A 13,647-nucleotide genomic window follows, 5' to 3' on the forward strand; every position below is an offset into this window, starting at 1 on the left:
ACCCCAACACATTTACACAGTACACATAGGGCGTATTCATCTGTACAAGGATGGGTTCGGAACCTTTGTGCAGATTGTGCCAGGATGAGGAGGAAACGGCCTCTTACTGGCTGTTCGATTGCAATGAAATCTTTGGCTTTTTAAGACCAAAGGAGATAGTTGCGCAAAAAGAACTAGTAGGGAAAGTCCTCAACCTCTTTAGTAGGGGGAGGATTCGTGTACTAGATCCAAAGAGGGATGGCACAATAAGCCTCTTTTGGCTGCGGTGCCATGGGACTTAGGTCCCACCCCGATAATCTAATCTAATCTATGTTAAAAAAAAGTTCTTTTGTAGAAGCCCATATTCTATTACAAACTCTAACACTTAAAGAAGGCCTTTTATGTGTCAAAGGTGTTGGGTCAGTGTGAGGGGCTTCTATGGCTAAGGATGTTGCTTCTCGGGGAGGGAAAACCAAGGCCTGAGAACTTTACCCAGGAGCCACTCTCCAGAATTAAGAGTCTGATTAAGCGGACGGATCTGGAGGGTGAGCTCTAAAGTGAGGGGAGCCACAATAGATCCATAGGGGTCGCAGTGGCGTAGGCCTTGAGGCCGCCCTAATTTAATCTAATCTATGTGTCAAAGGATTAGGCTTTCTTATGCCAATTACTTTTAAATCTAGGATCGTTGAAAGATACATATATTCACTGGATCATTGATCCTTGTTTAAGTAAAATACATATTTTGGACAGATTTGAATTTTTTTATTGTAACAAGTGATTTCCATTTTTGATGAAATTCGTAGGGGACCGAACGACTTTGACACTTCAAATCTCTTTTCTGTTACAGATTTAAAAGTGGATCAACTCTACAATTTATTGTTAGATATATTTATTTAATGAATTAATTTCTATATTTTTGGAAGTTTCTCAGGGGTTCCAATAATGTTGAGAAAAAATTCAGTAAATAAAATTGGTAGAAGGAAAAATTATTAGTTTCTGCGGCATGTCTTTTATAGTATTCGATGATTGGAGGAGTGGGGATATTGTTGAGCAGTTATAAAGAAGGTATCAATGCTGTTAACTGTGAGTTGACCGCGTCATTTAGTATCAGTGACTTCAACGACACTAAGTTATTTAGATCTTTATTTTTTTAAGTACAGGAGGGATGATAGTTTATTTTTTTTATTATTAATTAGTTATGGTTAAATAGTGTATATCTGTTTTCAAATCATGGATCGCTGTAGTTTTATGGATCAACATGCGTACCAGCATACTTTGGTAAGTACGTTATTATTTTTAAATTTAAAGTTATTGGAAAACTGCAAAACCTTAAAATAATTTTTAAAAAATCTTCGAAATGTATGTATATTTTTTTGTCAGCCAAATATTATAAAAGGTTTTAAGTTTGGCTTATCTTTTTTTTATGTATTAGTTCCCCTATGGTGTAAATTAATTGATCTCATATAATAAACCCGGATATTTCCTACCCTTTAAGTTAAGTTACTCTTTTAGTTCCTTAAATTGACAGTTAGATTCTTTTCAATGTTCAGAAAGTATATAATGTCGAAAGTATTACAGAAAGTTGTCGTGCGTTTAATTGTAAACTATAAACCGGTAAAGGAATGCAATACAATTTGCAACCTTATTGTTACCTTTACTTTAGTTAATTGAAATAATAATAAACATTGAATTGACATTGCTGTTTATTTCATGTTATCTGTGAAGTTATATTGCATTCAGTTTATATACACTATTTATATAATGTATATATTAATATGTAAAATACTGTTTAAAACTCATCTCGCGTAATATTTACAATTTATAAAAGCAATAACAAAAGTTGTGTATCTGAAATTTGTTAGAGCATTTAAACAAACCATCAGTGTTTTACTGTAGTGGCCTTATCTGTGATTAAATTATGGAGATGGGATTCCAATATTTATTTATTGAAAGGTATGACAAAGTGAATTATTTTAAATTTTTTCTTCTTAACAGAAAATATTTTTTTGTTATTTGCATTTATGGAAGTTTTTATGTTATTCTTGTGTGTTAATAATGAATTTGTAAAATATATAACGTAATTGTGAAAACACCAGCCCCACAAAAAAGGAAAAAACTTAGAAAAATCTTGTTTTTACATTTCGTTTGCGTATCGCTTCCCGAGTAACTTAGTGAAGGTAACTTCCCAATAGGAATTACCAAAACTTTCGGTTGAGAGGATAGTGATACCAAATTTACATAAGATTAACGGGTTTAAATGAGTTTCGAAATGCTGCGTTAGAAACAGCTTTTTCAAAATTACCAATTAAGTTCAAGTTTTATTCATCTATTAACTAGATTTAATAAATAACCATTAGGGAACTATCAGTTTTGTTTGACAAAATTTTCGTGTTCATACTGTAAAGGAGGGTATTGGTGCTTCCCTCTAACGTGCTTTTTTTTGGGAAATTCTACGCTTTTATGTTGTACTCCATAACATTATTAGAGAATTTATATTACAACTATGATAATTAGAGTTAGAGAATGTATTTCAAACTAGATTTATTTTTAATGTCTGTTTTACTCATTGCATAAATCTGATATGTAAATACTGTGAGTCATTAAGATTACAATATGAAAATTACTAGTAGTATTGAATTTGTTTGTAGATTTTTCAAGTTTTTAAATTTACTGTAAATAATTGTTTAAGATTTCCCGGCGAGCTGTAATGTGATTTGTCTAACGTAAAAATCTCAACCTTGTATTTTTAAGAATTAAAAGCATATGTTATTGCCGCTCAAAAAAAAAAAATTACTCTCTAACCGACGTTGTAAGGTTTGTGATAGTTAATACACAGAACATAATTAGTTATCATCCAGTCACTGAAGCCTGACGCAGATGTTATGGCTTGTTCTTTTTTTTTAAAGTTCTCTATTAACCTGTTTATTTTTTATTAACATCATAATAGACGTTGCTGTTGTTTGTTCTTCTTGGCTTACTTCTTTTAAAAGGAAATATTGCAGTCGAGCTTAATTTTTGTAAAGAGATGTCCTCCAGAAATACGTACATGTTTTATGGGCTTTTTGATGCTGAAACAGTGTTATTTAAAACATGATATGCTTTTGTGCCTGTATGTACTATATATTCCTGTGGGATCCAGACCAAACACAGAGATGACAGAAATACTACAACCAGATGTTGTAACATTTTAATGTTAGCGTTTTACGAGTTTTTAATAACTTTTTATTTTCGCAATGACAGCTAAGATTCTACTTAAGTTAGAACTTAAGCCGCGTAAACCTCCTGGGTACCTCTTCTAATCTTTTACAAGTTTCTTTATTGTTTCATTTGTTTTGCAAATAAAATTCTTTGAAAATATCTTTCAGTTACTATTTCTGAAATCAACTCGAAAATTCGTTATGTTTTAGCAATCTGTAATAAAACTTCTGTATATTGTTTTAAAGAGAGTAAAAAAGAAAAGATAATGTATGAAGATCATAAAAAATGTAATAATTAATTTCTGTCTGAGAATATTTTCTGGTTCATAAAAGGTAATAAAGTCATTAAATGCATCATAAAAACAAATAAAATGATTGTTAATGGTTAATTAGGAGGAATTATAGCTTAATTGGTTCCATTAGGTTTTTTATGTAACTTGTATAATTTTACTGAATTTATTAATTTAATTTCTTCTCCATTGTAGGCCATGTTCTTTTTCTGTTCGTACAGCTTTAAAATCTGGAAAGATGTGAGCTTTGAGATTTTTTTGTTTTGTTTTTCTGAACATACGATCTAGCGAAATCCATTGCTATTGTCCTTGGTACATCCTCGTGTTTTTTTCTACAAATTTATTTTGAGAGAGAGGAGGAATCCTCAAGAAATTTGAGGTAAATGTTCTGTTGACTTTTAGGGCCCATTGACTGAACCAAACAGAAACATTTCTTTCTTATCTAATTCTTGAGGAATGACTAGTTGCTATCTTAGCTACTAGCAAATGATTCATTGTAGAACATATTTATCAGTTATTTAGTTTTGAAAATTAATGCAAGCTTTGCGTTTGCGCAAGTCTTCAATGTAATCTATTTGTCAATAGTTGTATTTCACTAATAACTATTAATTTACGACTATAAATCTTTTTAAGTATTGTGTTTACTGTTCTCCCTTATTATGAATTCACTTTTGGTGGTCTTCTGAGTTTAAAATAAAATATTTTGTTGTTTTTTAAGGAAAAATGAGGGTAGTTGGAATATTTCACATTTGATATTTATAATTAGAGCTATGAGGGAGGAACGCTACAATAAGTTTTCCGTCTAGAACATTACGGGAAATCCCATTTGATTGTGTAGGTTTTTTTTTTCCAATTTTTTAGAAAACGATTTCCTTTAAACTGCGGAATTTACGTCACTCTGTTGGTCTATTACTTTTAATACTGTTATTTTTCCAGGTACATTCAGGTTTTTTGTTTTTGTTTTTCTGTATTATTGCCGTTAGACCATCTTTCGTTTAGAGTGAATGCAACTACTAATATTAGATGCAACTAAATTTAATAAATATTGATTTTTTTAAAGAAAATTTATGAATGGAAAAATGCAAGAAGGGAGAAAGTCTTGCGTTAGTGATTTTTTTTTTAAGTCAGAATTTCGCCACGATCTTCCGTAGATTATCAGAATATGGAAACTATCTGATAACCTGTTGATCAGGGAGGCAGCTTTAACTAATTCCAGCTGATTTACTACTGTTTTCTGACGTACCTCTTCACATAATTTCTACTTATAATAGACATTCTTATATCTAGCAAGTTTTACTTTATATTTCCCTTAAACCCACCTCAAATACGTATCTCGTACTATGGATTCCTTTTTTCATCTTTCGTAGAGAATTGAATTTCTTCTGGTAAAGGAAAAACTATCTTCTTCTTTTTTTCCTTTTTTCTTATTCTCCGTATACAAGTTTATGATGTATTTTCCGTTAAAAGTCATCAAAATTCATAACATCTGGTAGCCATCATTTCCATATAGATATCATCATGTTCACCGTCTAAGACAGCTCTTGCCTTATTTTACATAATAACTTTCTCTGAACGTCGTTTAGCATTTTTATTAATATTAAGCATGCACACTCTCATGCACAAAGTTGGTCGTTTTTCTTCATTGTATTACTTTACTAACATATATTGTCTTTATATACTAACATGTATTGTGGTACTGGGTTCGATTCCATAGTCTTTAGGCCTTGGATTTTATTTAATGGTAAAGATGAGAAATTTACAGTAAAGTATGTTTGCTAATCGCCTCCGTCCACGACACTTAATTTGGTAGTTAGACGTTAAGCCCCGCCTGAAAAAATAGGCAATTACTTTATCTTTATATGAAGAATATGTTTACATTGACAGTAAGTAAGAGGAAGTATGGCCATAGTGTTACATTTTCGATTGTAAGTTTTCACTTGAGAATTTCCGTTTTAAGGGTGTCCTGAAAATTTCCCAACCGAAAGTACCAATTTTGTGAATGAATTTTTGAGTTTTCTTGGAAAAAAGCCATCTACGATTTTTCTCCAAATGTTTATTGCAATAAGTGGTGGTTTTTGTTTCACTTTTATTTGAATGATTTTCCTAATAAAGAATTTCCCGGGCATTCCGGGGTGGGGTCGGATTGGAGGTTGACTTTTCTCTAAATGGTTTTTCCAGAACAATCTTCCTTTTACAAGCTTCGTTAGTAAATTATTGAACATATTACTGTACCGCTGAACTCTTTTTTCATTTGAAATATTTTTTTTTAGAATAGTGTTGTGGTTAAAGAAATTCAAGGTAAATTTATAACACTATGTGTACCTTCATCTATCACCTTAGTTGTGGCTTGAAAACAAAAATTATAACATTAAACTCAATTTAAATGAGCCCAAAACACATTTAAAAAGATAAAACTGGCTGTTATTGAAAATCATTATTATTCTACTCGCTTTTAAATATCTAACCAGATCCCCGTAATGGCTGTTATGTTCGCATTTACCCTGACACTGTTTGTTATAACAACGTTATTATGTAGCTAAATGTTTTTTATATACATTTCAATTTATTTATGTAAAAATTTATTTTATATTCTAGTCTTAAGGAGATTAGCTTTTATTTCTTAACAAACTAAAAGCTAGGTAATCAACGGACAGCCGCAACAACGTGAAAATCTGGATGTATTAATGTTTTTCTCCGATACTGTAGCCTGCGAATTTTCCATTTTCCATATGGAAAAATAAGAATTAGGCCTTATTTGTCACCATCCCTTTCGTAGGTCCCTTACACATAAGCCCTTTCTTCTTTATTAGGGTTTTTCTTGGAGCTGTAGGGTTTTATTATGCACTTGTCATTTTTTGTTATGCAATGAATGCGCTTCTAATGTCCAGAACGTGTAAATATATTTATACATACATAAATTAGATTTATTTTAATTACATACTTGATTATATAAACGTGTTTGTTTCAACATAGTTCAGTTAATTCAATTTTATGCATAATTATAGTTAATTAAGATTAGTAACATCTAATTTATGCTATCTTTAGCGCCATCTATACTCGTTAAGGAGCCAATTTACACTTATGAATATAATAGCCAGATATATCAATTAGATAAGTTACTTTCTGTAAATTGAGTTGAGTAAATATTCACCCGAATTTTTTCTTGCTGTTGATCTCGCTTGCTGTTATTCTCTGTTACTGTTTTCTCTCTCTTACTGTTTTCTCTCTCTTGATGTTATTCTCTCCTACTGTTTTCTCTCTCTTGATGTTATTATACGTCTAATTTATGATGGATTTCTCGTACTAGAAGTAAAGAAAGTAAAGTAATCGCCTATTTTTTCAGGCGGGGTTTAACGTCCAAATATCAAATTAGGTGCCGTGGACGGGAGGCGACTAGCAAATATACTTTACTGTAAATTCCTTTTAACATATTAATCATTAAAAAAAAAATGCAAGGCCTAAGACAGGGAATCGAACCCAGTACCACAATACATATTAGCTTCGGAGGTCTGCGTGATATCACATTGTGGTATTACTAATTATTACGATATTACCATGTTTATGTTATATAAAGGTTATTTCATACTACAGGGTGGGGCAAAAGGTATGAACCGGTTTTAAAGGGATGTAAAACAAAAACAATTCAACTTACAGAAATTATGTTTATATTGTTTAATTCAGTACAGAATCTAGTTTTTTACATTAAGTTTGAAAGATGATATCACATAGATGGCCGCGATGCACTCTCTCTCTCCTCGTCTCTTTGAGGGGTGACGTGGAGTGGCCTGCACGCTCACCAGATTTGAGCATTTGTGATTTTTTTCTTTGGGGGTACATAAAGGAAAAAGTTTTTAAACATCGTCCACATACCCAGGACGAACTTATGGACAGAATCAGAGAGGAAGTTACGGCAATACCCATCGAAATTGGGCAGAAGAGCGGTTGAAAACTTCTGAATTCGCCTTCAAGAGTGCATCGCGGCTGACGGCCGCCACCTACGTGATATCATCTTTCAAACTTAATGTAAAAAACTAGATTCTGTACTGAATTAAACAATATAAACATAATTTCTGTGAGTTGAATTGTTTTTGTTTTACATCCCTTTAAAACCGGTTCATACCTTTTGCCCCACCCTGTAGAAGTAAAGAAAGGTATTTTGGTCATTCACAATGGAGTTTCATTCCACTGGAAGCGGTGCTCTGAGTCAGAAAAAGTGATTTTTTTTAAAGAATGGTCTCTCTATCTCTCTTCTCTTCTTTCACACGCGCTCTCCTTTCTGTAGGGATAGAATATTCAAAAAGCCAGTAAGCAGCAGGAAGTTAACATACAACGTTATATTTCGATCTACTTACTGACGGTAACTTAGAGATCAAAAGCTCTCCCACTTTTACCAAATCTTATTTTTTGTTTTCCCAATTTTTCCTTCTCTTGGATGAAGTGACTCTAAAAATAATTTCCTTTAAACAAGGCATTTTTATTGTACCCAAGTAAATTTGTAGTATTTATTTACAGGATCAGTGGGTTAGGTTTTACTTGATATTGCTATTTCAGTAGAATTTGTGTTCCTACTTCTTGTATTTGAGTAATAAGGATCATGGGAACGGCTAAGATCCCGAGTTAGAGGGAAACCTCTTCCGCTTACTGCGTGGATTATTCACTTCTTTTAAACTTCCTTTTAAACAAAGCTCCGTATATTCACCGATATCTCATGATCATCACTATTATTTTGAATATCCTTCCTAGGAGAATTAGATGAAAAAGTAGAACCCGAAAATTGAGCGTGATTCCTCCGGCTTTCTTCCCCCGGTAAGAGAAAGTAAAAACCAAACCAAAACATAGAAAACGAATAAAAAATAAAAACGCGGACATGGTTGGCTTGTTTACAGCGTCCTGCTCTTAATAATTCCAAGCGATAATATTATATTACATCTCATGTTTTTATCACAGAGCTGTTATCAAAGAAACAATTAAACTAAATATCATTCTTTCAAAATAACTTAATATCACATACAAATATGTTGTGGAATTAATCCTAATTTATGATTTTTATAATTTTATGAGTTTTCCTCGAGTTGTTTCATTTTTCCAATAGATTTGTAACATTTTTTTGTCGAAATTGTGTTGAGCTTTTCTATTATTTAGCAAAGTTTTCCCAGTAGAATTGTAATTGCTTGTTGCTTGCGCTCTCAACGAAACCAAAAAGTAAAGTAATCGCCTATTTTTTCAGGTGGGGCTTAACGTCCAACTACCAATTAGGTGCCGTGGACGGAGGCGACTAGCAAACATACTTTACTGTAAATTTCTTTTATTAACCATTAAATAAAATCCAAGGCCTAAGACCGGGAATCAATACCACAATACCTATTAGCTTTGCAGGTCTCGCCTCAAACAGCTCGGCTACCGTGGCGCCCCAACGAAACCAATTAACTTATCGTCTGTATATTTTCTTGGCCAAACCCCAGACATTGTAGTAGGACTTCAGCATTTACGATCAGCCGATGAATTTAAGAGTTGATCTCAAGAAAATTTGTATTTGTTTATGACCCGCCAAGGAAATGTGTACGTAAAGCTTCACCTAGAGAGCTAAAAGATCAGAAATCATCTCTCCCCTCTTGTCCACGTACAAAGTGGAGAGTTCACAGCTTCAGTTCGAATCATCTCTGGGTTATCTGGATTGTAGGCCATCCATTGGAAGTTATCCAGCATTCCGTGCTCGCTTTCCTCTGGTTCATTTCTTTAATTCCTTACGTTTCTTTGCAAAGTTTGTAGCATTTCTGTACGCAAGCTTTTTTTAAAATTTATTTCTTGGCTGTGGTAATTTTGGATGCAGTAACGCCTTTGATCTGTCCGACTTGTTCATGTCAGCAATCCCTCTAAGTCACACTAAAGCTCCTTGTACCTTTATGGACCATTGGAGATGAGCTTACTAGCTGCATGTATGATCACTATAATCGCCAAAAACTCTATAAGATCGGTAAGGATGGCTCTCCATTATAATCAATTTTTATTATTAATCTATTCTAACGCTACAGATATAACTTCACCATCAAAGTTTTACGCTCTGAGCAAATTTTTACGGCTTTAGCGATAATACCTCAGAGACAGCAACATTGCAAGCAGCCTCACAGTTAATATGTCATCTTTTACTTCATTTCTAACGCTTCCGATTCCGGCTGAAACTTCTTCACCGGAAACGAGTACAAAGTTATTATTCTCGTTTTTTTCGCGAAGTCCACGAAAAGCCTACAGGATTTTCAGTGAGGATTGTATTTCACTTCCAGTAAAAGCATTGCTGGTAAACAGAGCCGTCACAGACAGCATTACGTTTTGATCCTCTTACTCGTACAAAGTACATTAAATAACCTGACATAAATTCACTAGATATTTAAAGTAACTACAGCAGCTTACATTTTTTTTGTTGTTAGCCATTGGAGAAACAAACGATTTGGTCTCTACTTTTGATTAAATGATTATCACATTATTTTACGGTTGCAGGATAAAGAATCGTTATTTTTTTACCCATAGATAAATAAACTAAACAGTCAGCTGACTATTGTAAGAAAATATTCCGTTCAGGCGCCCTGAATAAAATAATACGAACCTAATATTATTCAATAATATTGTCACGAGCGACAGGTGTTATTTGAAGGCTGATATTGTACATTGATTATGTTTCTGATAATTTTGATTTCGTAATAGATTACAATAACTTTATCTAATTTTTTAATCAATGAAAGTCGTTTAATTAGGTTTGTAGGTCGTGAGCTTTATTTTATATTTCAATTTAATTATATAATAGTAGTATGAATAATAATAATGGTAATACCAATTGAATGAGATTTATTGATTGATAGTCATTGGATAATATAATAATTGAAGGCTGTACGTTTGTCTGTTTATGAATTTATATCGTGGCCAGGTGTTCGACCTACGAGGCGTGTTTTTAAGTAACTTCCGTTTTGAAATGAAAGAAAAACAAGAATACTTTTCTTACCAATTTTATTTGTACCAAAGCCTGGTACCTTAATCAACTTTTGTACACTAATTGCCACTGATGTTAAGGCACTTATCGTATTGTATAACCGTCTACCGTCTGATTTGGCAACCATTACAACACGATCGTTTGCACCTCATCATCGTCCCACCCAGATGCATCTTTAAATGCAAAAACAAAAGGTAGCCACTGGTCTTTAAATTGGCACTTGTACAGGAAGTTTGTTTTTGTGCATCTGTATCAACATTTCCGGTATCCAGCTTGAAGAACACAACTTTTGATATAATTTAAGCGTCCGGTCACAAAAGATAACAGTTCTTGTCACATGAGTAAACTCCTTTGATAACTAAGGATTCAAGAATGGCGAGGAATCGGTCAAATAAAAAAACAAACTCGTCTTTTTGCCAACGTTTCGACAAATATATTGTCTTCTTCAGGGCCTGGATATTACAAATACACAAATACAAACAATTTAGAGAATCAGTAACACTGAAAATCAGTAAAAAAAAACAGTAATATAATACAATAAATTCTTTATAACTATAAAAAACTTAGTGGCTAGGCGGGTTTAAGTTTTTAAGTAAGTTTTTAATAATTATAAATAATTTATTGTATTTTACTTTATTTTTATATTACTGTTTTTTTACTAATTTTCTGTGTTGCTGATTCTCTAAATGATGTTTGTATTTGTGTATTTGTAATATCCAGGCCCTGAAGAAGACAATATACGTATTTGTCGAAACGTTGGCAAAAAAGACGAGTTGTTTTTTTATTTGACCGATTCCTCGCCAATCTTGAATTCTTAGTTTACGGTCACGAAGCCTATATATTTCTTTGATAACTTTTTGAAATCGTAAAGCGTTTTGTTCTCTTTCCACTTTTACGTCAACTTTCTTGCACCAAATCTTCAGTAAATGACCTTGAAGGTCGCCCCAATTCGTGAGGCCATTTTTTTTTTTTAAGTTTTAGCCCATTTTTAACGGCTTATAATGTTTTCTCCATAAACTTCTCACGATGAACGTCTGCCGTTTTCACACCTTCTTTAGCAAACTACCTTGGCAAACTCGATAGAGATAAAACAGATTTCCGATTTAGGACGAAGGCTTGGGGTTGGGCAGTAGAAAATTAAACATAAAATGAGATATTGAAGACTGAACACTTCTCATTTTAGGGTTAGGTTTGAAGAGGAAGTAGGAGGGGCCTGTAGAGGAAGTCCAGTTTTCCTGATCCGAGAAAGATGGAAGATCTATCACGATAACCGGAAGTGATATAAGACGTGCATTTCGTGCAGCGCGTATGGGTTTCCTCACAGGATATTGCCGACCGACACACAGATCTGCATCTGAAGAAGCTACTAAAGTTTGGTACGCGAGATAGCACCTGCTGGTTCTGTTGGAAGATGCTGGAAATTCCCATAATGTATCTCCCTGACTCAATTCTCATTCTGAGAGAGCAGAATTTTATGAATAGAAAAAGAGATAGTCTCGTGAATCTTCTACGTAAAACTTCTTTTTTTCCAGCTCCAAATTTGTTACCTTTTATCACTAAAATTTTGACTGCTCCCGTAATTTTTACTCCTATCTCTACTAAATATTTGAAGTAAATCACGTTATCACTCAAGCTAGGACCGTTATCATTGTAAATTAACTTTGGAAAATGATAAAAATGTTTCTGAGGCAAAACAAAATTAAAAAAAACTTTGTTATCGTACTTTAAAGTGTACTTTATCACATTGATAGCAGGTACATCTATTATTGTAACGTGCATTGTGCGAGAGTAGTGTAATTGATAAACAGTAGCTGACGATTCTTAAATTTAACATTGAAAATAAATGTTCAATATAATTATTTGGCAAGCACCATGGTAGCCGAGCGGGTTAAGAGGCTAGTCCCGCAATGCTTAGATGTATTGTTGGTTTAGTAGGTTCGATTCCCGGTGTCTTAGGCCTTGGATTTTATTTAATGGTTAAATGAGAAATAGTAAAATACGTTTGCTATTCGCCTCCGTCCACGACACCTAGTAAATGGTAGTTGGAGGTTAAGCCCCGCCTGAAAAAATAGGCGATTACTTTACTTTATAATTATTTGGCAAATTTTCTAAAAATTTGTGTGGGTAAATGAATAAAGTCTTAATTAATTCAACCATATTAATTAAATAAAAGTTCTTTTATTATTAATGAATAAACTAAATTGAAAAATCATATCTCCTTTTTGATATTAACATGTTAGCTTACATGTTGACAATTTGAAATTTGAAATAAGCTAATCTTATCGTAAAGTAATTACAAAAAATTTAAATAATATAAAATACAAGGTCATTATGTATTACAGAGGTTTAATTATTATGGCTAGTTAATAATTTTATTGTCTTATTTGTTTGAAACAAATTGTCTGATTGGTCTAAAAAAAAAAAATTATTTGACTTGGTGTTTGTAAATGTATTTGATTAATTTACATCTGTAATTGTTTCTAATCAATTACACGTACAAAAAAAAAATAGTATTTTCTTTTTTTGCTCGGCAGAACACTGACCGAACATTGGTGACGTCAAAAGGAAATTGCAAAGACAAAAACAAAGAAAAATGTTTTTTAAGTATTTCTTGATACTTAGAAGAAGAATCAGAGAAGGGAAAGGTCTTAGGAATGCTCCTCAATCCAGTGCTGTGGAATAAAAATATTTCCTGCAGCACCCACCATTTGAAAGTATTGTGCTATTATGGAGTAGAGACCTGGACTCTAAATAAAAAAAATGAAAGAAATAGATTGGGTATCCATCCGAAATGGACTACTGCAGCGGTTCCCAACCTGGGGTACGCGAAAAAAAAGTTATTATGGCGGAAGATATAAAAATTATACAGATATATTATTAATGAGAAAAAAATTATATAATAAATGATTCCTACAACTTAATTACAAAATTATTATAATAAAACTGAATAACATATAAATTGACAAGAATTAATAAGTACTCATTCGATACTGCAGTATTTTCTCGATACCAATATATCGAATGATTCGATACCGATATCGATACCATGGTTTATTGTTAATTTGAAGTTGCAATACGTAAAATCAAGAATACGATTACATATTTATTATTTATATATAAATGTATATATATATTAGGGGTACACACTAAGGAAAAAATCAGGTAAAGGGGTACACTAATGAAAAAAGATTGGGAACCG

General features: G+C 32.7%; 1 protein-coding gene across 2 annotated transcripts in view; it reads left to right on the forward strand.

Moving 5' to 3' along the window:
• The first annotated feature begins 1,060 nt into the window (after positions 1-1,060).
• ClC-a (chloride channel protein 2) overlaps positions 1,061-13,647 on the forward strand; it is a 63,662-nt gene continuing 51,075 nt past the window's right edge. The window contains exon 1 of one of the 2 annotated variants that reach the window (XM_074135647.1): positions 1,061-1,257. In XM_074135647.1, the coding sequence (XP_073991748.1) occupies positions 1,210-1,257 (48 nt within the window). In that variant the 5' untranslated portion in view covers positions 1,061-1,209. Of the gene's footprint in view, positions 1,258-1,914; positions 1,933-13,647 lie in introns of those variants that run through there. The other variant, XM_074135650.1, reaches the window with a different exon arrangement.

This window comes from Rhodnius prolixus, unplaced genomic scaffold, assembly GCF_049639745.1.
Source record: "Rhodnius prolixus isolate KJV_2025 unplaced genomic scaffold, Rpr scaffold_5, whole genome shotgun sequence".
Taxonomy (NCBI): domain Eukaryota; kingdom Metazoa; phylum Arthropoda; class Insecta; order Hemiptera; family Reduviidae; genus Rhodnius; species Rhodnius prolixus.